This window comes from Lepisma saccharinum, chromosome 11 (genome assembly GCF_977018435.1).
Source record: "Lepisma saccharinum chromosome 11, izLepSacc3.1, whole genome shotgun sequence".
NCBI lineage: Eukaryota > Metazoa > Arthropoda > Insecta > Zygentoma > Lepismatidae > Lepisma > Lepisma saccharinum.
The window spans coordinates 6556967-6583626 of record NC_139239.1 but is presented as its reverse complement, the minus strand read 5'-3'; the positions used below and the strand labels follow the sequence as shown (position 1 = coordinate 6583626).

Below are 26660 nucleotides of genomic sequence, written 5' to 3'. Positions count from 1 at the left end.
TTGTTGCACAAGAGTGTTGGCCAGGCAACAATACCGCACCGATATGAAGCAACCCCGCGTGTAACTTTTACATCGCACATATATCTGATTTGTAAAACTGTGTAGGCTTATTATGTCTTGAACATTTTACTATCAGTCCACAGCATTATATCCGAAGCACGAAAATTCACGTTTCCAATGAAACCTTGCACTGTGGTCGATAATGGAGGGAACTCCATCTCCCATGTCTGGGTAATCACCGCTTACTTCATAAATATTTGTATATCGAGATCAGATTCCCAAAATCGGCGCCCAGTCGCGTAAAAGCGCGGGAACTTCCTAATAACCTCTTCTGATTGGCTGTCCCAAGCGGCTGCGGGTCACGTGTAGAAACACATGCACGTACCGACCAATCATCTTGTAGTGGCTCGACCGGGTGCTGCCATCTTGCGTCACCCGAGAGTAGTTCAAGTGCACATGGCAGCTCTAGAATTCCCTATCGTTAGAAGAGCCAATGAGAACGCATTGTGCTGACGACGGTGTGTAATTGGGTGGTCGGAAGTTAAGACGACATTAACTGTTGCTAAAGCAAAACACGGCGTTTAAAACACAATTGACCAGTCTTCCCAGAACGTAAAATGACTTACGTGATCAGCGATGTATCCAAGGTCGAACACGCATAGTCACACACTTTGTAGAGGTGCGTGTTACGAAACTGGAGCAGGAATAATCCCGGGGAAAAAAGACGTGACAACAAGACCAGATCAAGGATTGATCCCAAGCAGTGCATTCGTATAAGAGGCGTAACCAATGGTCCTTCGTCACGTGGTGCGAGGGCGCATTTTTCAAACGTATCCCGTCACGCGATACACCTCTTAGCGCAAAGCTCGTCGCGCATAAATAGGAAGCAGAATTGAACTACCTGGAAAGGATGTGAGCAGGTGAGGGAGGGAGAGGGGGGAGGAGTCGTGCCAGAAATAACCGCACTTACTCTATCGTATCCCGGAAAAAGGTCAAAGGTGTGATAACGCTCTAAACATGAACGGGTCGTGTTTCCGTACCTTCTTCTGAATATTAATCAGCTGGCTGCACGAGAGATAAGGAACGGGGAAGGTTGGGGTTATGAGAATAATAAAACGACTCCGGTTTGGTTCGAATGCCCAAAACCTAAGTACAGGGTACCTCCAAACACACCAGACCTGAGATAGGCTTTGTGGATGTAGATATTTACAACTCCATCAGAAAATATTAAAATTGATTGATTGAAGTTTTAAGTCCGCCTTACGCACAGAAAGGCTAATTAGGGATGGACCTACAGTTTAAAGTGTGATCCGAACCACTATGTGCCTCCACCGGGTATTGAATCTAGGACCCCTTAATTGAGGACTAAAAGTGGTAAACGTTTTAAGTGCCAAAAGCGAAAGTGTTGGGAAATCGCATCGTTCAGCAGATCAGACCGTAAGAACGTTCACACTAGTGACCTCTTTTACACGCCCTTTTAACTACTTAGAGGGCTACAAGCCACTTTTCACGTTTACCACATTATAAAGCATGGTACATTTCACAGTTTAACGTGGAAAACGGTGTTTGAATTATTGTGGCACTTACAGCGTTTACCAATTTTAGTCTTCAATTACTAGGCGACGAGCTTACTACTACGCCATCGGGTAAGCCCAATATGAACATTGTTCGGTTAATATTCTAATCTAGACAAATGAACACTAAACTCATCACAAATTGACAAAAATCAAATAAAAACCGAAACAAGTTACTTTATTAATGCACCATCCTTAAAATATATGGTCCGCACAGGCGAAAGAATTCTAGTGTTGCTGTCTTTAAAATACATGTTAAAATACTAGACTTACACCTTTTACTGGCATGCAGACCCATGCAACGTTAAAATAATCTAAGAGGCAAGCCAAAGATATTTTTCAGTTAAATTGCGTAACTTCCACTGACTAGATATATAGGATGTAACGTTCGTAAAGACACGGACCAACGGCAACCAAGGTGCAGGCGAACCGTGCGCCAATAACCGCCGCTGTTGCATTACCCATTATTGCTACTCACATTTGTCGGGAGTATGAGAACTCTTATACACTCAGGGCTTGCGGGGTGAAAACACGGGAAACTCGATTATTAAATATTGCATAACTGTTTATTTAAATAAAGGCTCTTTGAAACATGCTTTGGCCAAGACTTGCTTACAATTTTCATAATTTACAAAGTCCAAATTACAATAAAAATTCCTTTGCATAAAACTACACTCGATTACCGTACAATGGCAGAATGAGAAAACTTGCATATACCAAAATTAATACAATTCTTAAACAATTTAATATTATTAAAATGTGCCCCTTGTTAATTCTAAAGTTCCTTTACCTTGGCGCTATTAACATTTAATCGGGTGCCAATGACATTGATACTAAAATTTACTTATCCTGATTATAGTCATGGCCTTCGTTAAAGAATATGTCTCTCTCAGAGCGAGGAGTAAGGGGGTGGGGATATATATATAAACCAAAAGTGGAACGTTCTGGCACTTTTACACTCAGTATATACATACTGGTACGAACATTCGTTCGGGTGCCTTCCCACGGTACGCGGTGACAACACCGGGGGTCGAACCAGTCGGTATGACAAAGTACCTCCTCACAGCACGAAGCCGGGATCGAAACTCGTTCGTTTACCTACCGCTCAGTTATAGACTTGGGGACGAGCCAACTAAGGCTCGGGTACCTTGTTCCTCAGCACGAGGCTGGGGTCAAACTTAGGTTCGTATACCTCTCCTCAATCTCAACCGGGTTCAGACCAGGCTGTTAGGGCTGGAGGTGGATCTCTCAGCCTAAGCTGAGGAGCCAGCCCTCGATGTGCTCCAGTCAGTGTCCACAAACCAACCGATACTAAGGCTTTTTTTTTGGCCCTAATTGGGTCCGGAAGTCTGCAGTTGAAGTAACCTGCATCTTGTACATGTGACTCATTAACAGGTGACGCTAGTATTTTATTAACAACAATAAGGGGGGTTACAGTCATAATTTACATTTTTCCCTCTGCAACTGTCGCAAGAGGTAACATGTGCTAATGTTCCCGAAAATTTCCCAAACATACATACAAAAGGACGTCACAGGACATTACGTGGAGCCTTACGGCACCAAAGTGTCGACTAATTGGGAGATAACCCGATGTCGAGACGAACGGTCCGGCGCTTGCCGAATCTGCTGCAGGCCTTGAAGTAGGGTAATCAGCCCTGTCAGGATGTCCGGTTGAGCTAATTGCTGAAGCAGGTCCAGGAGGGTCGCTTGAGGACTTGTCGAACTTTTTGGGGCAGCTGTGCTGGTAGCAGGTCGAGGTGCCGGAGTGCTGGGGCCTCTCCTGCTTGGTGGCGGCCGCTGATTGGCCGGTCTCGGCAGTGGAGCTGGTCGTGGAGCCGTGGCGACTGACGTCACTGGGACTTCCTGTCGAATTGGCCGGGTTGGAGCTCGGCGTCTATGGTCAGATTGGGTTTTCCTCTCTGCTTATCTTTTTGAAGAGCGGGCAGCCTCTGTAGCTCGCGTAGTGCTGTTGATTGCAGTTTACGCATCTAGGTGGTGTGTCCCAGTCCTTTTCCGGGCAGTCAGCAAAGCGGTGGGCCCTCGCGCACTTAACACAGCGGGGCGGGGCGAAGCAATGCCGCTGGCCGTGCCCGACCCTCTGGCACGCGTGGCATTGTAGTATTAGTGTGGAGCGATATTTTTCAACCCCTATCGTATATGGTCCCAATCTTTCAATCTTGAAGATCTCGTGCGACTTCGGGACATTCGGCAGGACGAGCATTATTAATGGTAATGATCGCCGGGACGGAATGGGACTAGAAGGAGCTTGATCCTCGTCAGTAATGAGCTGGGAGCGTCGAAGGGGGCCCTTAAGGCGACTGGCACTGTGGACCGAGATTCCATAGTGCTTGGTCACGGTGAATGCGACGTCCGCGGGGTCCACATCCTCGGGGAGGTGTCGAATGATGACTTTTAGTTTCGCAGCGGCGGAAGAGCCGTATGCGTATCCTATCTTTTTGCTTTTAAGGAGATCACAAACTGTTGTGAAGTCCTTGTCGTCTCTCGTTGTTACCCTGCAACATCCTCTAGTGTAGATGAAACGAGCTCGGTTGTTAACAGCAACGGATATTTGGATGGCTATGTCCTTCCCAGTCGTGCTGAAAATAGATATGCAGGGAGGCCTGCGTGTCGAAGTTGGAGCTGAGGAAACTGGCGGGTTTCCTCGTGTCGAATTACTTGGCTGCGACTCGGGCTGACGGTCGCTGTCGAATTCGCTACTAGTAGAGTTATCATTTTCTGCTACATCTTCTGATCGTTTCTTACGGGGTCTCTTCTTTTGGTTCCCCCTATCCATTCCGGGGAAAACCAGAAACGAACGTGTCTCCTCGCTATCTCTGCTGGGCTGTGTGGACGAGGTGCTACGGCCTCGTGCCTGTCATTTCTGCAGTGCACGTACGTGGATTCGAAAGATGAGAATGAAGGAAAGATACTAAGGCCACAATCAGGCTTCTTTTATAGCATTGAGAGCCCCGATCGCAGCGTAAGCCTGTAGCGATTCTAGGAACTACTTATATTTTCTATGGTTGCGCTGAACAGCTGCGAACAGTAATAACTACTACCGAGGCGCCTCTAGTGGCATACATATGAACTCGGTGCTTAAGGTATACAGCCAAAGTTACCAACGTAGGGTATTAATTAACATACAGAACAGAAATGCCATTACAAAATCAACTAATGAAAATACAACGTTAATAACTTATACACGTACAAACCAGGCTGACAGCCGGGGACGTTACAAGGACTTTAAAAAATAACCAAGTAAAAACCACATTAGCGGTCAAATCACCTCCTGGGCATGCCTCTGGATATATAAAAGATTGGGGAGGGGTGAATAAGTTATCGATTCAAGCACGATTCTACAACGTATTTGTATACTTCCTATGTAACGTCGCGTTTAGACCTCTTCAGGCCAACCTAAACGATGACTAATGTTGGAAGGGACAAACGTAAAACTAGAAAGCAGGAAAAGTGCTCCTTGGCTACAAATTTCCGAAGTTCGAAAACTGACACATTTTTGGCCTCAGTGAAGCCTGATTACACCACCTGGATGTCACGTACATTTATACCTACATGAAAAGAGCTTTTATCAGTACAGGTCCACATAAATTACTGAAAACAATGCCTTTGTCATGTATTCTTTGAAAGACTGGACACTAAGAAAGATTGACTCAGATATAATACGGGTCCCTCAAGTTAAACAAAAGACTGCATCTGGGGTATTATTTTTAAAAGAAGTAAGAAGAGAATAGAACCAGATTAAAGAAAGAAAAATGAAAAAAAAAGAGAAACGCGAGATGAAAATGAGTCCAATTCTGTCATATTGTACTGTGAACAATGAGAATCGAGTTCCTGCAACCGCTCGGAACCAATGGCGGTCTGATACAGTGTTTCAGTTTTGGAGGGAAAAATAATTTCCCTTCATCACGTAAAATATTCCCATTCTCCGTGATGATTTCCCCTTCATTGTAACAGATGAAAAAACCCACTTTTTAAATTATTATGAGTGCTAATGGACTTGGAGTCTTAAAATTGAATTTTTTAGAGTCCGTTCGAATCTGTGTTTACGAGTCATCAAAAGTTCAAGTTTTAAATCAGGTAGTAATGGTTTATTTTTATAGCCATTAAATATCGGGATAATCTCATGGTTGAAATCAGGGTTGTTAAATATCCAGGAATTTTAAATAAATTCAATTCCGGTCCAGGAGAGGAAATCAGCAAGCGTAAATGGGTTCTGGACCGTAAAGAACCTTTTTATCTGTAAAGTATTTCAATTCGGTCCAGGAACCTTTTTTCTGAATGAATTTAAATACGGTCCAGGAACCTTTTTTCAATGTAACAATACGCAACTTGGACCGAATTTAAATTATGCGAGAAAAAATGTTCCGGTCCTGCAGCGGAAACCAATAGAACCCATTGGAATTTAAGGGTTCCTGGACGTTTAACAACCTTTGTTGAAATTAGTATTTCCTTATTTGACGTCGCTTTTCTGCTTCGTTAACCTTAATCACGACAATCAGGATGAATGATGATGAAATTTCCAAACAGTCGATGGTAAAATTTGATTGACTGATCTGGTTTATTTTACTCAGCTTTTCTGCCACTTTTGTCTAATCGCGAAGATGAGGATGAGTGATGATATGATGAAGGGACACTCAAAAAAAAATTTCCTAGGTCGGGATTCGATCCGAGACCCCTAGCGTCGTCACGGAGGTCGGTGTGTGGCCTTTTCAGAAGCAATCAAGTGTCAACTTCACTTCCATGTAGTACACCGTGACGCCATTGTTGCAGAATAACGAGGCTTTGGCGTCTGGACTCTCGGCAAGTAATATAATCTTCCGTGGGACTTGTGTCCTGAGCATGTGTGTTTGAATTTGAATTAAATTTTTTTGGGTGCGTCAGCACAGAGGCTATTTTGCACCCGTCACACTATACGGTGTCCAGCCCCTTATCATAAGAAAAATAAAAGCGTGTCTGAAAACTAAAATTTCCGTACCTTGGTTAAAAGCTGAGGTTAAAAATGGCGCCCAGCACAAATACGGACAAAACATAGGACGACACAGAATTATACTGGCCATGGGACCAGACGCCAGAGCCTCGTTAGTCTGCAGTCCAGGGTGTACTATGTGGAAGTGAGGTTGACTATTGGGTGCACTACGTGGAAGGAGCACCCCTAACACCCCCGCATGTGTGTTTGACCCGATATCGTAGTGGTCGCCCTGTAATAAAATGCTCCCGGGTTCGATACTCGGTGGAGGTACAAAGTGGTTCGGATCCCATTTTTAAATTCTACGTCCAGTTTCAACTAACCTATCTGTGTATAAATTGAACTGAAATTCATGTGTGTTTATGCATGTCCTTTAAAAATAAATTTGATATCACTATTCATCCTCATCGTCGCGAACAGGCAAAAGTGAAAAAAGGGCCGTAAAATAATCAATTAATCAAAAGCCAAGCCGACACCTCGTGGCGGGGTGGTTATCTAAGCGGCCACGACAAAAAAGAGTTCCGGGTTCGAATCCTGGCCTGGATGTGAGTGTTCGTCCCATCATTAATTTAATGATATCATCACCCACCCACATCTTCGCGATTAACCAAAAGTGACAGAACAGCGAAGTAAAACAAATCAAATAAAAAAAACAACCAAGTTTTTCCGTTGTGAGTGAAATTTAATGTCCAGTGGCAACCCTGGTTTCGTACCTTCAGCTGGTTGCCCAGGAAGGGAGCGGAAATGTGGGTCAGATAGGTATCACTTCAAGTGCAACCGGTGTGCGCATGCGCAGGTGACCTTGAGTTGACGGGGGGGAAGATCCTAATCTCGCGGCTGACGGCGACATGAAACAATTTGGGCGTGCTCACCAAGCGTCCGTGCGGAAGTCGACCAATACCTCCGCGACCTCTGACCTTTTGGAAGTTCTTCCGTTTGTTTTCTCGCTTCCCTTGCGGTTAATGATTATCTCCTGGTGGCCAAGCCACAACGCTTTACGACCCAATACTTGAGAACTACGTGTGCACACACACCGTGGAAACAGGGCTTTGGGGCAAATTAAACTGGATTTCTCTATTAAGAAGTTCTACGAGCGTTCGTGGGTGTCGCCGGAGATCTTTGTCAGCCCGATGATTTAAAATTAATTACGATTTTTTTAAAAAAATAATGATTCATTGAATTGGGTAGCCTTTCTGCCATTTTTTTTGATAATCGCGACGATGAGGATGAGAGATGATGTGATGACATTCATCAAGGGGCACTCACAATGGACATCCATGTCCATGCCGCCCCCTCTGGAAAAATAATGTCCACATAATAAGTATACATTTCACACATAATATCATTTCAGCCACAGTAATTTATGTTAATTATTATAAGGACTTTGAAGGAACATGATAATTTCAGACTGAAGCAGTGTTTTTTTGAGAGCGAATCACTCAATATTATGGGGAACAATATGCCTCCTTTCCTCCTGTCTTAAAAAAAAAAAATACTTTGCTTGCCCTTCCCTGGAAAAAAAAACTGCGGACGTCATGTATGCCCACACCGAGATTCGAACCCGGGACACGTTGTGCTAGCCGATCCACAAACATAATAACAATTAAGACAAACTGATAATAATTCTTAATAATTTTGGTGCCACCATATTATTATCTATTTGCTACATCAGATTCGTGAATACCAAGTGGGCTGCATTTATTCATCATATTATCAACATTTATTAAGTTTTACACACTTCGTTCTAGGTGCGATTGTAGGTTTGGTTTATTTTGCTTATCCCCCCCCCTACTTTTGACTAATCGCGAAGATGATGAATGCTGATAAGACGAAATTGACGAAAGGGCAATCACAAACACACACATGCCGCCCTGCGTGGTGAAGTGATTAACACACTGATCTACGACGCTAGGAGTCCCGGGTTCGAATCTTGACTTGGGCATGGGTGTTCTTTGTGGGTGTTCCTTCATCAATTTCATCCGATCATGCCTCATCCTCATCGTCGCGATCTACAAAGGGTCGCAGAAGAGCGACGCTAAATAACCAAAATCCAATGAAATCTTTCAGCGTATCAAATTTCATATTTATAATTCGAATGGTTTCGGAGATGTCCTAGCTTTAAAAATATATGACTCAAATGATATTTCAAAACAGGGAATTGCTGAAGGAACCGTGACTTTTGGCGCAACTTAAACACTTGTAGTTAGATATTGAACGAAATTTAGCGATATGTGTCTTGCCTTTTGCAATGCGTTAGCGACAGCGCATGCGCTACTTACTCCATGACAGCAAAAATAATATATGCATCGACGTGGAAATGGATTGTCATTTCTGCCGTTGTCCCTTGACCTCTTGCGAATGTTCACAAAGCGCAAAATGACCACGGAGGACAGCGGATAACGAACCGCGCATAAGGGAACACGCTTTTACAGCAACAGATGATGAGTCCCCCCCCTCCCCAATGGTCGAGTGTGAGTTACTACCTGCTCTTCATTCCGTTTGCCATTATGTGTTGATAATGGCAAACATAGATGCAAACGAGCAAAGAACGTTAGCTTGATTTAAGTCCACTTTGTGCTCAGATAGGCTAATCGCGACTGGACGAGAGGTCCTCCCAGAGGTCTTGACTAAATTGTATAACTGGGAGGCGTTTTCAGAAGGGGCGGGGGTAAAAGTAAATTTAGAGTCAAATTGAGCATAAAGTAGGATCGGATGATTCTCTGCCCAATCTGCTTCCACCGGAATTCTAACCCGGGACCCCTGATTACAATGCAACAGAGTTACCAGTACGCCATTAGGAAGGCATGGCCAAGGATCTTGGAGCGCCTACACTCTGTCTCGGGAATTGTTATGCAAAACAAGTACATTTGTCAATCACGAGAATATTCCATACATTTTGTTTGACACATAATACAAAATTGTCTGTAATTGTAATGAAGAGTACAATGTACTTTTCCCACTTCTTCAACTGAAACGCGCTGGGCCTTCCCGACGGCGTAGAGGTAACGCCATCGCCTTGTAATGAAGGGGTCCCGGGTTCGATACCCGGTGGAGGCAAATTGCACAGTGGTTCGGATCCCAACTCTAAACGGTAGGTCCAGTCCCGAATAGCCTTCCTGTGCATAAAGTGGACTTAAAACAACAAATCAACTGGAACGCAGTATTTTATTTCACGTCCACTGTTAAGCTCACGCTCGTCGCCATGTTGTCTACACGTAGATTGTATATTTTATTTCACTTTTCTGCCAGATTAGACTAATCTCGAAGATGAGGATGAGGGATGATCTGATGAAATTTATGAAGGAACGCCCACATAGAACACCCAGGCCCAAGCCGAGATTCGATCCCGGGACTCCTGGTGTCGTAGAGCAGTGTGTTAATCACTCCGCCACCGAGGACGGCATGTGTGTTTGTGATCGCCCTTTCGTCAATTTCATCTTATCATCATTCATCATCTTTCCGATTAGCCAAAAGTGGGGGAAAAACTAAGCAAAATAAACCAAACCTTTCAATCACGATTTTCATGGCGGAGTGGTAAGCAAATCGTGCTACGACGACAGGTTTTTCGGGTTTAAATCCAGTCCGGACATGGGTGTGACTGTCCCTCCATCAATTTCACATGATCACTCATCTTCATCGTCGTGATTAGCCGAAACTGGAAGAAAATCAACGCCAAATATAAAAAAATTAAAAAGTAGAAGTGCGTCACTTGGAGATCTGAAAATTGGAGAAGCTGACCTTGATACTGATCCAACTGGAGGGTGCAAACGGTAAAGGATGATGGTGTCCGTTCGCCAAAAAAAAGGCTGAGAGACAATCGTCATCAGGCTGAACCAAATGGTCACGCAGACAGATCACGTACCAACAGGAAATTTCAATTGTTCCAGTCTCGTAAATCAATTCTCTTATTATTGCTGACATTTTTACCCTTCCGTCGAGGCACTCAAATGCCCACTCTTTGGGCACTCATTCGCAATGAATGAACTGCGCGTTCGCCCCAAAAGGTCACACGTGTGCGCAACTGTAGTAAGCTCATGTCGCGAAGGAAACGTAGAATAATGTCTTCCTTTTTATACAAGACTACTCCAATCAAGCGTGTAAGTTTTCCAGTTGCTATTATCACAATGCCGAAGCATATCACGTCTCATTCCATTCTGGCTAGAGAAGACATCGAGAGAAAAGACCACAGAAAGGGATAGCATATGCTGGGCCTGGACTAGATTGAGAAATAAAAACTCTCTCTTTCAGGAGAAACATACTGTACTTCAATCGTCAATCACAAATACAGAAAAAAAACACCCATATAAGTGCTCTTAAACTTGCTTTAGTACGGCTCTCAATTTATTGCATTCTAGTCAAGCCGTCAGGGGGTTCGAGAAGCAAATATGATGTCAGACCGAAAAGTGACACTAGAGACAGAAATCTGCCACCGGAGACCAGCAAAAGACAGTATATACCGAAACTTGCCTCCGAAGAGGCCGAAAGCCTACCACCAGAAAAAAAATTCCTTCGAAGGGACCAAAATTTGACACCAGAAAAAGCAACGTGCCTTCGAAGGAACCGAAACTTGCCTTGGAATAGGCCGATATTTGACATCAGAGACCGAAACTTGCCTTGGAATAGACAGAAATTTGACCCCAGAGACCGAAACTTGCCTGGAAGTCCGAAATTTGACATCAGAGACCGGAACTTGCCTAGGAATAGACAGAAATTTGACACCAGAAACCGAAACTTGCCTTGGAATAGACAGAAATTTGACCCCAGAGACCGAAACTTGCATTGGAATGACCGAAAGTTCACATCAGAGACAGAAACTTGCCTTGCAATAGACCGAAATTTGCCTTGCAATAGACCCAAATTTTCCGCCAGAACAACAATTTAACACTTTTACTACATAATAGACGCATTGTATACAGGGTGGTGCAAAATTCCGTTTACAACGCGGAGGAGGTGAATCGCCAAGTGAAATGAAGACGAAAATGTAAATGGAATTTTATCGAATGACGCACCGTGTCAGAGCTAGAGGATGCCGAAATCGTGTGAAAATGGACTTCACACCTCCATATGCAGACAAATAGTACTCATGAAGAAGATGCGGCACGATATCCCCAAAGAAAACACACCTGGGCTAGCGAATGATGCACAAATCGCGTGTCGAAAATGAATGCGGCAGGGATTCCTCACAAGAAGTGAGGGATTCCCGGGAATATGTCCGACATGGAACGCAGGAACTAACGGGGGTACAAAGGGAAATGACGGAGGTCACAGCACATGAAGAACATTTCGCCAGGAAGTGTCCGAAAAGCAGGCTGCAGAAGGGGATTCCCCAGAGAAGAGGGGACACAGACAACATGTGCAAAAGGTGTATGATGACAAACACGTACACAAGTATTATCCAAGGCTGTACGTAGAAATGAAATACGTACGTACACGTGATAGAACGACCAGCACGTACTGATATCGGCTGCAAATACTACGACGGAAGACGTAGTAGTACATAAAGCTCCGGTAGAGGCGCTCAGCGGGATGCTACCCGCCCCTGCCCGCTATCGCTGGTATACGTACATACAAACAACGCGTCAGTGTACGCAACTAGCGATCTGCCTGTCAGTTACGCGTGTTGTCGCAAGGTGTTCATCCTGAGGCGTGTGGTGAAATTGAGCACATTGCTAAAGTGACTGTACGTAGTGCGTACCATCTGTGTTGTCTGTACGGGGTGGACACCTGTGTGGAATGTTCAGTGCTGTAGTCGTGAACGGTACACCACAAGTTAGTTTCGTACGTATTCGTGTGCTCCTTTGTGAGCCTGACAATGGCGACATACACCACCAACGAGCTTGCCGATATGCATCTCGTTTACGGTGAGACACACCAAAACAGCCATCAGGCAAGGCGTGTGTATCGCGAACGATTTCCAAATCGGCGCCTACCATCACATGTCCTGTTTCAACAGGTGGATGCTCGTTTACGTGAAACTGGATTTATACGACCTAGGGTGTGGTATCGTGGCAGACCGCGCAGTGTGCGCAGTGTCCAATTTGAGGAGGAAGTGTTGGACAGGATACGGGAGACGCCAGGCACCAGCACCCGTGCCATTGCCCATGTGCGACACACGCACCATACCAATGTATTACGCGTGCTGCACGATGAGGGTATGCACCCATACAAAGTGCAGAGGGTGCAACACCTGCAGCCGACGGACTTTCCCCTACGCCTTGCTTTTTGTCAGTGGTATTTGCAACAAACCGTTGCAAACCACAATTTTCCAAATGCAGTGTTGTGGACCGACGAGGCACTATTCACCAGAGAAGGCGTCTTCAATACCCATAATAGTCACGTGTGGGATGTGCAAAACCCGCATGCAATCATTGAGAGTCATTTTCAGCGACGGTTCGCAGTGAATGTGTGGTGTGGCATTGTCAGGGACACCCTGATATGTCCGTACGTGTTGCCCAATGCTTTGTCCGGTGGGAACTATTGTGTGTTCCTACGGGAAGTTCTACCTGAACTGTTGGAAAATGTGCCCCTTGCAATTAGGCAAGATGTATGGTATCAACATGACGGTGCCCCTGCACATTTTGACCGCCGAGCCAGAGCTGTACTCAACAATGCATACGGTGATAGATGGATTGGTAGGCGTGGACCTGTACTGTGGCCACCTCGGTCACCCGACCTCACAATGCTAGATTTCTTCTTCTGGGGCGAAATGAAGATGCTGGTCTACGAAACACCGGTGGAAAGTGTGGAGGACCTCGTTGCTCGAGTTACCGTCGCTGCTGGGATGATCACTGACATGCACAACGTATTTGAGCATACCAGAGCGTCCCTGCTACGCCGATGCCGTCTGTGTGTAGATGTGGTTGGTGGACATTTTCAACAACGTCTGTGATATGTATCGTATGTCATTTCCACAGCCAATAAAGAATACTACTTGCGTACGTGTGTGTCATCATACACCTCTTGCACATGTTGTCTGTGTCCCCTCTTCTCTGGGGAATCCCCTTCTGCAGCCTGCTTTTCGGACACTTCCTGGCGAAATGTTCTTCATGTGCTGTGACCTCCGTCATTTCCCTTTGTACCCCCGTTGGTTCCTGCGTTCCATGTCGGACATATTCCCGGGAATCCCTCACTTCTTGTGGGGAATCCCTGCCGCATTCATTTTCGACACGCGATTTGTGCATCATTCGCTAGCCCAGGTGTGTTTTCTTTGGGGATATCGTGCCGCATCTTCTTCATGAGTACTATTTGTCTGCATATGGAGGTGTGAAGTCCATTTTCACACGATTTCGGCATCCTCTAGCTCTGACACGGTGCGTCATTCGACAAAATTCCATTTACATTTTCGTCTTCATTTCACTTGGCGATTCACCTCCTCCGCGTTGTAAACGGAATTTTGCACCACCCTGTATTTAATATGTTCATTAGTATTAGTTGTTTGCATACCAAGGGATCTTTGTATTCAAATTTTTATCCGATTTGCTTACTCCAGTTCATATTCTACATATTTGCCTCTAGTCGACTTCTAGAGTATCATTTATAAGTACATCTCACCATGTCTTTCATATTGACATATCTAATCTACATTTATCGTTCTGTCCTACCAGCCTTTCCAAAGCATGGCACGTTGGTATCGACAACTGGCTTTCTTGCAGCTTCTTAGATATCCGCAAAAAATTAAACACGCGTCCTACATACGCATTTCCGATTATATAAAAACTAATTTTGGTTACTAAGAAAGCGGGAAATGCTAGATTCTCTACTATCTCCAAGGATGAAAATCAAGGAGGCCTACGCATCTTTTAGCTTCAAGCAGAAAATCCCGAGATAAGTCGCGCTGGGTCTTAACAGTGGTTTAAGCAAGGCAGAAAATGGTTTTACAGCAGAAGGCGCGTGGATTAACTCGCGGCGTTTCCTAGCCTCGGTGTTTGTTTTCTTTGTTGCCCATTTCCCCGTCTGTTGTGACGTATTTCTGGGGAATAAAACTACCCTAACAGTCGCTGCTCACGTCACGACCCCAAAAAGCCTTCCCGTTTTAACGTCACAGCTGCCGGGAGGCTGAGAGAGAGTCTGTGGACAAGATGGGACGAAGGTGCCAATTTGCTTTCTTTCCTCGCGTTTCGAACCCTTTTTCTTGTTGATTCGGACATGCGTCACAACCAGATGTCATGTTCCCAGTTAGTGTTCCTCCGAGTGGGAAAGAGAAGTAATATTTGCTCTCTTCCAAACTCAATACTGACTTGTAGCGACGTAAGGGCGATAATGAGGGAACCATGTTGCGCAAGGTAGCATCGAGAAACACAAATTTCTAAAATCAATTTGAGACTCAAATCCAGAGTACTTTTCAAAGTACAGAAATTTGGCGTTGGTTTCTTCAAGCTCTTTTCTTGCCCCGTACGAAAAATTATTTTACCTTTTTCCCCAGCTGTTTTCCCCCTTATTTCATACTTTACTTCATCACATTCTTCTTTGCTCTCAGTGTCTTCCTGTTTACAGGTAAACGGGTAGTGGGTCTGGTTCATATTATACCCTTGTCACTTTGTTGCTTTACTTCATCCAATTCTTGCTGTCTTGGGATTGATTTGGTTTATTTTACTTCGCATTTCTGCAACTTTTGGCTAATCGCGAAGATTAGAATGAGCGATGATATGATGAAATTGATAAAGGGACAATAAGACTCATGCCCGGGCTCCGGATTCGAACCTGGGACTCTTGGCGTCGTAGCGTGTTGTGCTCACCACTCGGACATGGAGGATGCTTTTGCTGACTTCAGCTGGGAGGGTCTTCATTTAGTTCAAATTACACAATCTAAGTCTTTAGCGCTTGCTTGATGTTCTCCATTGTGTTGTTACCCTTCTGTTCTTCCAGTTTTCTTATTTATTCCTTCACATATCTGGATATGGTGTGCGTAACTTCCTGCACCTTATATTGACGATTCTATTTCTGTGGACATGCCTCACGACATTTTCATTTCTTACTCTATCTGTTAAGTTTATGTTGACATTCTGTCCTAGTTACTTTTCACATTCAACCAATGCCCAACTAATACGAGTAGTTATGTGCTCCAGGTAAACTTTGAAAAATCTTCCCCACACCTTATCTATGTTGTTTACATAATATAAACCTTCTCCTCCGAAACACGTAGACGAGAACCTCCGGATTGTTTATTAACACTTCCAGTCGCCCAAAACTTCGCACACCATGCCTGACTGGTTTTCCCATCAGGTGCTTCACTTCCAGATTCTCTCTGGAAATTTCTTTGCACTGTAATGATTGATTTTGTCTGTGCATACAAGAATACAGATTGTGCGCGCTGCTACTGAGTCGCCATTGTGCTTTATGCGATTGTGGCGCTGCATAGTGAGAGAAAGGTGAACTTCGAGGTCATGCAATAACATTCTTTGAGTTTCTCTTTCGTCTAGTACCACTCGCATTCCATTATGTTTCTTAACCTCTTAGCAATGATGAATTGAAATGTGGGAGGTTTGAACGGAACACGTTGTATATTAAGAAGGTAGGTTTTTGAACTGCTCAAATTGCCTGAGGAGGAGATAAATTGCGTAAAATTCAAACAAAACAAAAAACTCATTCGCAAACACGCTCTTAAACAAAAGATCTCTAAACCGCTACAACTTGATACATGCGATATCAGATTTCAACCTAAACGTACCAAATCAACCTACTGACTTGTGTGTAGACGAAAAACTCTACTAATAGAAAATCTCAGGACTACGTCTCTCCGAATGTCTTCGAGACTGCTGTGGAGGCTTTGATGATTGTTGTCCGCGGGTGCTGCTAGTCTCTGAAATCAATCTTTATTGTGGGAACCTTTGCGTGGCAAAGATTTTTCACCCACACGGTTTTTGCTGCGTTGCATATTCGTTGACTATCAAAATTTTATCGTATTCCGTTGTCAATATCGATTTTCATGTCAGAGCCGAGGAGCTTCCGTGAAGTCGAAGGCAGAAGGAATCCACTCATTAATTTTGGTACGTACTCTTCGCAACACCTTATTTGTTCGCCCTGAGGAAATTCGTAAATTTGGCAACATAGCACTTCAGAGCCAACATACAGTAGTCAACTTTGGAACAGTTCTTCTTTCTAAATGAAAACGCTGTTGTGAATTTTTAAATATTTTTTCAACAATACACAATTAAACAAAAATTGTTAAGTAGAAATACGAATGTTGAAATTTTTTTACGATTCTTCGTACTGAAATTGAAAAGTAGGGAATTTATATGCAGTTTGAAATACTGAACAGATTCTCCTCCACCTGGAGAGAATTGTCGTCACATTTGAATGCAAAGAGGCAAATCTCTCACGAATTTAGGCGAAATTTCAGTAACAATATATTCCACACTACCGGACGATTCTATAAGGAGCACCTTTTCCTTGAGCTGTGGCGAAAAATGGTTCGGAACCCAGTCACAGGGTTGTTTCCACAGCGTTTCTCGTTAGCAACCTCATGGCGAAGTTGATTAGGCGGTGGCACTTTTTATACTTTTTCGTCAAGAACGAAACATCGTAGGTTCAAATCCCACCATCTCCATTTCTTTTCTTTTGTCATTTACCGATTACGAAGTGTTGTAATAATTAATATAATATTGCATTAAATTACTGTAAGTATTTAAGCATTCGTCGAGGAATGCTTTTGCTGAGGTTGCTTCTATGGCACAGTTCTCATCACAAGTTCAATTATACTTTTATTAACTTCCGTCCCATCCCCCTATACTATATGCCTCATGACATGGTGCAAAGTTCACGGGGAACTTTACCTTTATTAAGTTCCGTGATTCTTTATCTACAACTATCTACTTCTCTCTCTTTTTTATCTTTCTCTCGGTTTCTTCTCTCCTAATTTCTCTTGTTCTCTGTATATATCCATGTACTTTTTTGTTCCTTCTTTCTGTATTTTTCTCACTATCATTCTCCTTATCTCTCTGTATTTTACTCTTTGTATATTTCTGTATTTTCTCCTCTTTTCTCTCTGTACACATCTGTATTTTTCTTTCTTTAGCTATCTGTATTTTTCTCTTTGTACCTACCTGTATCTTCCCTCCTCTTTGTATCTATCTGTATTTTCATCTCTGCATCTTTCAGTATTTTCTCTAGTCATTGTCTTCTCTTATCTGCATCTTTGTCTTTCCGGCATATTTCTTTCTGTGACCCTTTGCGCTCTATCCTTCTCTCTTTCCCGTTTTCATCTCTCTCTCTCTCTCTGTCTCTTGTCAGTATTTTTCTCTACCTGAGATTGGACATACAGTTTCAGGTATAAATAGCATGTCAATCTCTACTAGAAATCTGACCTTTCACGTTTACTGCTACCACTTACTACGTATTAGATAGGGGGAGAAGAAGGGTAGCTAACATCCAGTCGCAAGCCACTGGCGCCGCTTTCAAACTGCACCGAGCACCGTCATTTCGTTACAGAAAGCGTGCATTTATTTCCTACGACTAAACCAGCCGTACCGTTTAAAACCCAACCCGCCCATATGCAAGCACTGTCCTTGCACGACACGCAATCGTAACGTGCAAACATCTCGTGGAAGTCCTGTCCGACCAACGTCGCATACGGTCCTTTAAAAGGGAAACGCCACGTTAATAATTCATTTGCAAGCACGGACCGTCTTGCATTGTTCTCTTTTAAGCCTCATTGTCCCCCCCCTTTTCACTCTTCTTCCTCTCCCACTTTTGTACCCTCCCTTCTTAAAAATAAAACCGGGACGCATGCAAAGTGAGCATATTATGCGTCTACGCGGACGATTCGACACGTACTTCTCGCAGTCGTACGCAATTTTCCGAGAGTAGAAACGAGGTCGTTCTGGCGAATTAAGAATTCTAAATATTCTCTCCTGCAGACATTAAAAGGCATGTTTCTGTTCCTTGTCCCCACTTTCTGGAGTGAAATTGCAGCCAAATTAAGAGGGGAAAAACGGGTAACGGCAAAATTATCGTTCTACAAATGAAACGGTGTTAGCTCGATTCTGCTTATATTCCACACAGCGATATCATTTTTGTCGTTGTTATTACAGCAATACCGATTACACGTATCTAAAAGTGAGACAGAAGTTGTATGTGTAATGTACTAACCACAAAAAAAGTGGAATCATTAATTCGATTTCCACAAGACTTTCCAATCTTTACTGCAGAAACTTATGTATCGTAATTTATCCAGCTATAATCCATGTCCAAAAATTAAATTTGACAAAGTTCTTCATAATGAAAGAGACACCAAAGTATATTTCCACCATATTAAGGTATATTAGCTTAAGCACATATTTCAGTTATTTTTACATATAATTTCCATAATTTGAAATATTTTCCGACCTATGTTCCCTCTTCATGTTATCACTACATTTTTCCTTCTTGCGTTAAACATCTTACGTTTTCCATTCATCTGTATTCTGTTAGTTTTGTACTCTCTGCTTATTTTAAATCTTGATAATATAAAATGCATCTGTTACTCTGAATTCTGTTTGTTTCGTACTCTCTGCTTATTTTAAATCTTGATAATATAAAATGCATCTGTTACTCTAAATTCTGTTCGTTTCGTACTCTCTGCTTATTTTAAATCTTGATAATATAAAATGCATCTGTTACTCTGTATTCTGTTCGTTTTGTACTCTCTGCTTATTTTAAATCTTGATAATATAAAATGCATCCGTTACTCTGAATTCAGTTCGTTTCGTACTCTCTGCTTATTTTAAATCTTGATAATATAAAATGCATCCGTTGCTCTGAATTCTGTTCGTTTTGTACTCTCTGCTTATTATAAATCTTGACAATAGAAAATGCATCTGCTACTCTGAATTCTGTTCGTTTTGTACTCTCTCTGAATCTTGATAATAGAAAACACATCGTTACTCTGAATTCTGTTCGTTTTGTACTCTCTGCTTATTTTAAATCTTGATAATAGAAAATGCATCTGTTATTCTAACATTCTTGTCAACAGTAGAGAATGTAAACTTAAGGTTTCGCGGTGAAATCCATTGCTTATTTACAATTACTCCCATTACTTCATAGGATATTGGACGCAGTGTTAGTTATTATATATTTGTCTTCAGAAACAACAGGAAGAGATTCACGTTCCGGCACTTAAAAAAAGAAAGTTTGGCAATCTATTGTTTTGCTAACGAAAAATTAAGCACATTTGGTATCAGAATATTGAATTACAATTAATGTCATGGAAGCCTAGTTTTGGGCACAGAAATAAAACACACTTGGTATTTGAATTTTGCAATGCCACGTAAGGCTGGTGCATTTTATTTATTTAGTGAGCATCTTGTTTAATGAAAAATTGCCATTTTCGCTTCATTATTGAAAAATTGCCATTTTCACAATCGTAAGTTCATATTTAATTCCATATTTTGAATAAAATAACTAAATATATATTTGCATATCTTACACTTTTTACTACATATAAATCCGTTCCCTGCTCATAAGAAAGATACATAACATAGCTGACTTACTTCATTCAATTATTAAATTCTTCCATGTGAATTTGATGTTTGTGTGGAGCTTCTGAATATACTGCCGATAAATGTTTTTCTTGTTGCTACACATGATGCAGTGAAGTTCTGGAGACTTACTTTAAAATCATTTTAGTTGAGGCTGGATCTACAGTGAAGCCACAAGCACTGAAACTTGCAATCATTAGGAATCGAACCTGTGATCTCTTGGTTACAAGATATATACTCTATCCCGGGAATGTCTGGAGCAAAGCAGCGCAAGAAGGGAAGAGAACGAGAGGGTGGAGCGAAGGGGTACTCGCTCCCGACAGGCTGGTGGCTGTAATCGGTTTCCCCCTCCACGCAATCCCGTTCCCTCTTACGTGATCATTGGTCGAACCCTTTTGTCACTACTTGCGCATTCGTTTTCGTTCGCTCACTACAAAGATTCCCGAGACAGAGTAGAGATGCCTGAAGACCAGGGATGCGCGATATTGGAAATTTGATTTCGCGATATATCGTCACAGACGATACGATATTTTTCCGTATTGTGATATCGTCTATATATCGTCTCCACGATATATATCGCCAAATATCGTGACGATATATCGTCAACACGATATCGCCATCAAGATATATATCGCCAAATATCGTGACGATATAACGCCGACACGATATATATACGAGGGGCGATCAGGTTGCTCCGACCCTAACATAGAAGGAATGACGTCACGATTGATTTTTTATTTTGTTATTGTTTAGTGATCCTTTATATGCTTTCAATCTGAATTGCAAGTCTGAGTAACGTACAGTTTTCTTTTTACAGGGGTTTAACTGAGTGAAGTTGTGTCAATGTGCCAGAATGGAGAAAACTGAGGTGAGAGCGGTGATCAAATATTTTGTGAAGAAGAAGTGGACGGTATCCAAAATTCATGAGGACTTGGTGGATACATTAGGGGACAGTGCTCCTTCATACAGTATGGTGAAGAGATGGTGTCGTGAGTTTAATTGTGGGAGAGAGTCGTGTGAGGATGAACATGCAGGTGGAGCACCAAAAACTGTCATGACGACCGAAAACATTAACAAAGTCCACGATGTCGTGCTGAAGGATCGTCGAGTCACTATCCGTCATGTTGCTGAGATGTGTGGCCTGTCATATGGCACTGTGCAAAACATAATTACCCAGGAATTGCAAATGAAAAAAAATGCTCCAAGATGGGTCCCTCGAAACCTCACCCCAGATCAGAAGCTCACCAGAGTGCTCATCAGTCAAGAACTTCTTGACAAGTTTCGTGCTGATAGAGACGATTTCCTTGCCCGATTTGTAACTATGGATGAAACATGGGTCCATCACTTCGACCCAGAAACAAAATCACAAAGCATGGAGTGGAAACACCCAGATTCTCCACCAACGAAGAAGTTCAAGGTGCAAACGTCAGCCAAAAAGGTGATGGCCTCAATTTTCTGGGACTGCAAGGGTGTCCTTCTTGTGGACTATCTACAAAGAGGCCAAACCATCACTGGCACATACTACTGTGACCTAATCAAGAAATTACGTTATTCCATCAAGAAAAAGTGGCGTAGGATGTTGACCCGTGGTGTGCTCCTTCACCAGGACAATGCACCTGTCCACACCTCACGCATTGCGAGGGCCGCTATCGCACATGCATCGTTCGAATTGCTGCCCCACCCACCCTATTCCCCAGATTTGGCCCCCAGTGATTTCCATTTGTTCAAACATTTGAAGAATGACATTCGTGGTCAAAAATTTTCTGATGATTCTGAGGTGATAAGGGCTGTGGACTCATGGTTGGAGGACCAGCCGGAAGATTTTTTTTTTGCAAGGTATCCACGCGTTGGAGCACCGATGGGAGAAGTGCATTGGAGTTGCAGGGGAGTATGTTGAAAAATAAAAAAAAATTGAAACCCTATTGCCGCTCTTTCTATGTTAGGGTCAGAGCAACCTGATCGCCCCTCGTATATCGCCAAAATATCGTGACGAAATATCGTCTACACGATATATATCGCCAAAATATTGCGACAATATATGGTCTAGTTGATATCGCCTGGACGATATTTTTTCAATATCGCGATATATCGTCTGAAGGATACTACGAGTTCAAGTTCGGAAGCAATGAAAGAGGAGGAAGAAAGCCATTTGCTGGATCAGCAAGTAGGTACAACGACAAACACAGCTTTAGTGCGCCGGAGAAACAAGTCCATCAATAAGACTATCCAAGCACACATACGAAGGCGTAAACCGCAAAGTCAACATGTTTCACGGAACGCCCCACAGTTCATATATTTCACCTTGAGCCAGTATGATTTACGAATCCAGAGCATGATTCGGGATCAGAACTCTACAGTAGGGCTACAGATGTAGTGCAACAATCTACATTCTACTCACGCCAGTGGACGTCCATCCTGATGGTGTGTGGGCTTCTTTGCCGCCTCCCAACATCCGAGACTTCCAATTTTCGTCACGTACAGACGCCTTCGTCGACGGCGACGAGGTCTGTCCTGCGAAATGAAAAACAACAAAATCGTTACACAAACACAAAGGTACAGGATTAGAAAATTTTTGAGAGCATCGTGCGGTAACACGGATCAGTATATTTGGTCATGGAACAACGCCTACACTCTGCCTCGGGAATCTGTGGAGCAGCGCCGTGAACAACGGTAGAAAAGGGGAGAAAGCGAGGGGGCGGAGCAAATCAGTGCGCGCTTCTGCAAAGGGCTTATGGCCGCAGTCGCTTTTCCCCCTCACGTGTTCATTGATCGAGCCCTACTTGCGCAGTGACTTGTTTTTGGACGCTTGCTCCTGAGATTCCCGGGACAGATGTAAGAACTAAGATCAATTCATTAATGTCAAATGGTGAATTGTACAGAGTGGCCCCTGGTGTTTCGTCGGAAAGTATGTTTAATTGTTGTTGATTTGCAGTCGTTCGACCATGATGAAACACATGAAACTTGATATAAAATGCAAACCGTACCGTCCTTGTCACGTTAATGACCTTTCTGATGCTAATAGGACGTGGCGCCGGAATATCTCCGCAAAACATCTGCCAGGACATGACGCAGAATTCAGATGTGCGACGATCATGTTGGTCTGCATACAGATGTCCTGGACAAGCGAACTATCAAGTGCGTCATCACATCGCTATAACAACCACCACTGTAGTATCAGAAACAAAGGGGAGTACGCCCACTTTGTGACCATCCTGTATAATTTCGCACAGAAGAAAACAACTAGACTGAAAATCAGTGAAATGGTTCGTTCAAAATTATTCCTTGGAATGAAACACAAGTGTGGCTGGCTATCTTTTGATTCATCGGAATGAAAAGCTGAACAATTAAGTTCGTGTATATAAGTGTTAAAGAAATGATTATGAATACATAGTATGCTACATATTCACAAAGACTAACGTTCTATGAAGCAAAAATGAATGCAAACGACACTACTCAACTTACTAATTAGATTAAAACAAGAATCTAAATCTAAATCCACAGGGTGTCCGAGAAGTTCCCGCACCTCTAGATTATATTAAGGCACATATTACCCCTAAACTCCTACATATGACAGTGATTTATTAACATTTGTATATCTTTATTTACATCATAACATGCTTGTGAACTTTACTTTAAAGTGCATTGTTTGCACCGTGCGCACCCACCCACACGTGACTAGCAGTTCCTCAGCTGGATCTCACTTATCGGACACTTCTCAAACACCTATTTGATCAAGCCCCGCCCTTCGACTTATGACGTCACAAAAAGTGCAGTGTATTAATGCTGAGAGTCCTAAGCCTAACATGCCTAACATAACAACGAAATAATTTAGCGTGACGTCAGAGGACCAACGGCGTGATGTCAGTTATACCCTTCCTCAGCACTACAACTATGCCCGCTCACATAAGACATGGCGCAACAACTACATAGGAATTCGAGCGAGCGTTCTATGTGCAAGGATGTCAAACACGAAAACGAAACGGTTCCCAAGTAACCGAATACCGGCAAATTTTCAGCACGGTAGCAACAGGATAAATGAAAGTACAGAGACTTCTCAGGACACCCTATATTTCCTCTAATATGCAGATACATATTTTCTTTGTAAAATACTCTTTAATACAGGGTGTATACATTTTAATTATTTAAGAAACTAATGAAGATACAAATTAACTGGTGGAAATGATGAATAAACTAAAAAAAATATGTCCTGTATCAGTACAATTACATGTGTTCATTCTGGCGCAAGGAGAATGCCAAGACGATAATAATTGTTTTTCACACGTTCGGATCAGGATGTCAACATCCACAGTCGCTATCGCGTTGTTTCGAGTTTATCTATCTGTGTACCCTTTGTGTACACCCTGTACAATTCATATCACATTACAACTTTAACTTGATCGGCCCTCCGTCTGATCGTGAGAGACATAAGTTTATTTAAAGTGACATGTCGATATCTCAACAAACTATCAAATTTGAAGTTTTTATATCACACGGCATGTAACGCTTTATCTTCGATGAAATTTCATGAAAAACATTTCTAAACGTTACATTACAGTTTGCAATTGTTCTTGGTTATCTTAAATGTATATCTGTGGGGTGTAATGCAAAATCATGAGGTTTTATACGTGCAGGTTAATATATTAGGACAAGAACGCCTTAAAATTATTTGAATAAAATATTAAGTAACATTGATAGAACCTATTATTAGAAATAAATAAATGAAGACTTAGATATAATTATTTGGCGGAAATTATTCAAATGCGATAACTAAGGTGGTACACTTGTATCTTGTTTTCAGTTCGATTCTGTTCATAAACTTTTCATTTCATTTAGTTGTTGTGATCATTTCGTAGCCCTTGAACAAATTCGTTATGATTTATTGGTGTCAGATTTGCATTAGTAATAGGTTAGATCAATTTTACTTAATATTTTTTGTTCAAATAATTTTAAGGCGTTCTTGTCCTAATCTATCACAGACTCATTAAGCAGAGAGTACACAAGTGGCCGACCTTCGGAGTGTAGTGGTTAACACAGCGCGCTGCAGGATGTTTGTGTTCTTCTGTCCTGTTAAAAAAAACACAAAAAAACGCATTAGGTGATAAGACTTTCGATCTCGACACCGGTTCAAATGCCAGAGTGGGCATTGTTGTTCTTTGTGTGTGTCCTGTTATCAATTTCATACAATAATCACTTATACTCAACGTCGCGATTAGCCAAAAGTGGCAGAAAAAGGGACGATAAATAACACAAATATAGTCAAGTAATATATTTTAAGTTTAATATTGTCTCAACTCCAGGGTCCACTCTCTGACCCCCCCCCCCCCCGCCTTGTGGCTACGGTTCTGATAACATGCACTGTTACCAATCTCTAGTTTACCCGTACGCTTGAACTTGTGTTGCATTAATTATGAAAGGTTAATCTAAAATACCTCAGATGCTCAGATTTGTACAAAAACAGCTTTCTCAATATTTCTTTGCTCCGGATGTTTACATAATCAACAAAAATCATTCCATATTTCTTGCAAAGCATAACCAGATGTATTTCCAAATTTCCTGTTTGTTCATCCCCTCCTCCCACGGTCTCTGTGACGTAAATGTGGAACGCAGTGACGTTTTTGCGGCGGCAATTGAATATGGAGTTAAACCCTACTCAATAAATCTTAATTACACGGGTATCCAAATACCGCAGACAGATCGCACAGAAATGTAAATGAATATATTATATAAAAAAAAACCTGGGCTGTAATATGAGAGTTTAACAGACTTTATAAACATTGTGGACATGACGTATAATGGCAATTGGCCTATGTTTCAAATTCATCACAACCTAAAAAGTTACAACACAATTAGAGATTATTTACTGTAACAGAAAAATGGAACAGAATACATGCTAGGAATAAAACGTTAACAAACTTGAGCACTGTATAAAGCAAAACACCTCCAAAAATATATTTAAAATCTCTCCACCTTATTCACATGTAATTGAAAGGTCTCCTTGAAAAGAATCATATTCTACTCCGTATCCGAATGCAAGATAATGGTGGTATAACATAGGAACGCCATCTCTGATCGGAAGCAAAAACTAGCAGTGAGTACAGAATATGGCCTGCTTGCCATAGTATACAAATTTGGGTATACATTAATTTATTTTAAGCATAGAATAATTCATTCATTCATTATTTTACTTTGGACCTAACAGATTTTAAGTCGGTTCGATCTAAGGTCGGAATTTTTCCGGGTTTGTCCCCGCACAAAGCGGCTCCGGGGCTCACGAAGCCTCAAATCATTGGGTGGAAAGGGGGGGGGGGGGCTACCACACACTTCCAGATTGTTATATACACCACACTGGTGAAGAGACTAATGTATTTAAAAGCAACAAGGTTAGATAATGTTCTCTATGAGGAGCTTTATGTGGAGAAACAGATTGGCAACATTTTTTTGTTGTACAGTCACCGGCAATAAAAGTGGAAATACTAGCTTTCCTGCAAGGAGTTAATGTGTTGCCTAACTCTACGGCGGTGGTATAAGTTGCCTTTGAAAATCTGTAATTGAAATTCACTTATCGCCGTAGAGTTAGGCAACACACAAAACGTCTTGCAGGGAAGCGAGTATTTCAGAACTTAGATGTTCCATTTTTACCGCTGGTGA

At 42.4% G+C, this 26660-nt stretch overlaps 1 protein-coding gene across 4 annotated transcripts in view; it reads right to left on the bottom strand.

Annotated features, from left to right (window-relative positions):
- Positions 1-26660, bottom strand: part of Pde8 (phosphodiesterase 8) — a 406334-nt gene that overhangs the window by 226176 nt on the left and 153498 nt on the right. For 3 of the 4 annotated variants that reach the window (XM_083130652.1, XM_083130651.1, XM_083130653.1), the window contains one exon: positions 22411-22523. The exons of the other annotated variant lie outside the window; for it this stretch is intronic. In XM_083130652.1, coding sequence (XP_082986778.1) covers positions 22411-22523 — 113 coding nt within the window. The remainder of the gene's footprint in view (positions 1-22410; positions 22524-26660) is intronic. 4 annotated transcript variants of the gene reach the window in all.